This window comes from Echinops telfairi, unplaced genomic scaffold (assembly GCF_000313985.2).
Source record: "Echinops telfairi isolate 266 unplaced genomic scaffold, ASM31398v2 ScPeMD7_2565;HRSCAF=3150, whole genome shotgun sequence".
Classification (NCBI taxonomy): Eukaryota; Metazoa; Chordata; class Mammalia; order Afrosoricida; family Tenrecidae; genus Echinops; species Echinops telfairi.
The window spans coordinates 7,387,507-7,389,284 of record NW_022106463.1 but is presented as its reverse complement, the minus strand read 5'-3'; the positions used below and the strand labels follow the sequence as shown (position 1 = coordinate 7,389,284).

General features: G+C 44.4%; 1 protein-coding gene across 5 annotated transcripts in view; it reads left to right on the top strand.

Annotated features, from left to right (window-relative positions):
• Positions 1–580: 580 nt before the first annotated feature.
• PAN3 (poly(A) specific ribonuclease subunit PAN3) overlaps positions 581–1,778 on the top strand; it is a 94,124-nt gene continuing 92,926 nt past the window's right edge. Inside the window, exon 1 of one of the 5 annotated variants that reach the window (XM_004715143.2) lies at positions 581–716. In XM_004715143.2, the coding sequence (XP_004715200.1) occupies positions 711–716 (6 nt within the window). In that variant the 5' untranslated portion in view covers positions 581–710. The other 4 variants (XM_045294017.1, XM_045294016.1, XM_045294018.1 and 1 more) reach the window with 4 other exon arrangements.

Here is a 1,778-nt window from a genome sequence, read left to right as displayed (position 1 = left end):
CAATTTGAATCCACTAGCTGTTCCAGGGGAGAAAGATGAGGCTGTCTTTTCCCATAAAAGATGCACAGTCTCCACAAAAAAAAAAAAAAGCATGGTCTTGGAAACTCACAGGGGCAGCCCCACACTGCCCTGTGGAGTCACTGTGAATCAGAATCAGCCAATGGCAGTATGTTTTATGAGTCAGTGTGAGACATCTGCTTGCATATTTCGAGAGAGGTGAGTGAAACTGGCCTGCAATCCCTGCGTGTTTACCCCTAAAGTGTCATCGGAGAAATTGCAGTGGGTTAAATTTGGCTATCCTGTGGCTAAATTAAAGGAAGACAACCTGAGAAGATTGGAAATGCAAGTGGTGGTTTCTTCATGTTGTTTTTGGTGGCTAGTAGGTGACTTGTCAACTAAATCACTCCCTCTCTGCAAAGAAATGGGCCAATTTGAGGCCCATTTTTTCAAGTGGAGCCATGTCGGGGGAGTGTTGCCTTTTGTTTACCAAGGTATGTAACAATCAGTGTGACAAAGATAGGAGACTTTTAAACTTGCAAAGGGACACAGACTAAAGGAACTGATTCTGAATCCCTGGTTTTCCTTCTCTTTCAGTCCCTGGGATAGATGGAGGTGCTCTGAGCGAGACTAGTCTCACAGATTCCTATTTCAGCACCAGCTTTATCGGCCTCAACGGATTTGGAAGCCCCGTAGAAACAAAGTATCCTTTGATGCAGGTACCCTAGAAACAAAGTATCCTTTGATGCAGGTACCCTAGTATGGTGCACCTTATCCCAGGGCAGAGGTTATCCAGTCTGGAACAATTCCTAACTCCGTGGAGCAGGAGAGGGGATTGGAGGAGGTGATGGGGTGGAGAGGGGGTGGTGGTTGGTGGTGGGGCGGATACAGGTGAGTTCTCTGCTCCAGCTTTGGCGGCGAAGAGAAGGGCAGGCATTGGTTCCCTCTGAGTGCTTTATATACATATGACCTGAGCTGCTTAGTGATGGGGATGGTTTTGAGTTTCCTTTTTGTGTAGCTAATGCATATGTATGTCATGAATGTTGAATGTTAGAGAAGTGCACATGATGAAGAGTTGTCTCCTTCTCATCGCTCACCCATAGACTCTTAGTTAACTTCTAGAAGCAGCTACCAGTCCCCGTTACCAGCTTCCCTAGTGAACTTTCTACCAGCCCGGGTTACCAGGGTGGTCTCAGTGTTCCCTAGTGTCCTTGCCTTTCAGAAAGGCCTTTTGCATATAACATCATATTGCTGGCTTTCTTTTTTGTTGTTGTCATAAAATTAACTTCGCATCATTCATTTCCACTTCTCGATATCACTACCTTTTAGTCTAGTTCTTCTTTGAGTTCAAGCCCAGAGTTTATTTTATAAACTTTATATAAAGCCAAAGCCACAATATTTGTTTAGTTTACATACGCTTTTGACCAGTTCTCTCTTCTTTACCAAATGACGTGCAATGTTGCGGACTTTTAAAAAGAAGACTAGGAAGCCAGAATCTTAGAGAAATGCGATACACCTGGGAACGATGTCACTGCTGCCTCTGTTGTCCGCTCTGGGCCTCTGAAGCTCCACTTTGGAAGGTTCTCCCAACTGGCCCAATAGGGCAGTTTCAGATGACTGGGGTGTTAACATTTCACGACGGATGGATTTTAAGGATCCAAGGAAGCCAGTGTTTTCTGTGGGATTTTATCCTTTATTTAGAAAAGACTTGTTTTCATGTAGATAGGCACTCTGGATCATTTGATTTGTGAGCATATAAATAAACATGCAGAACACCCCCC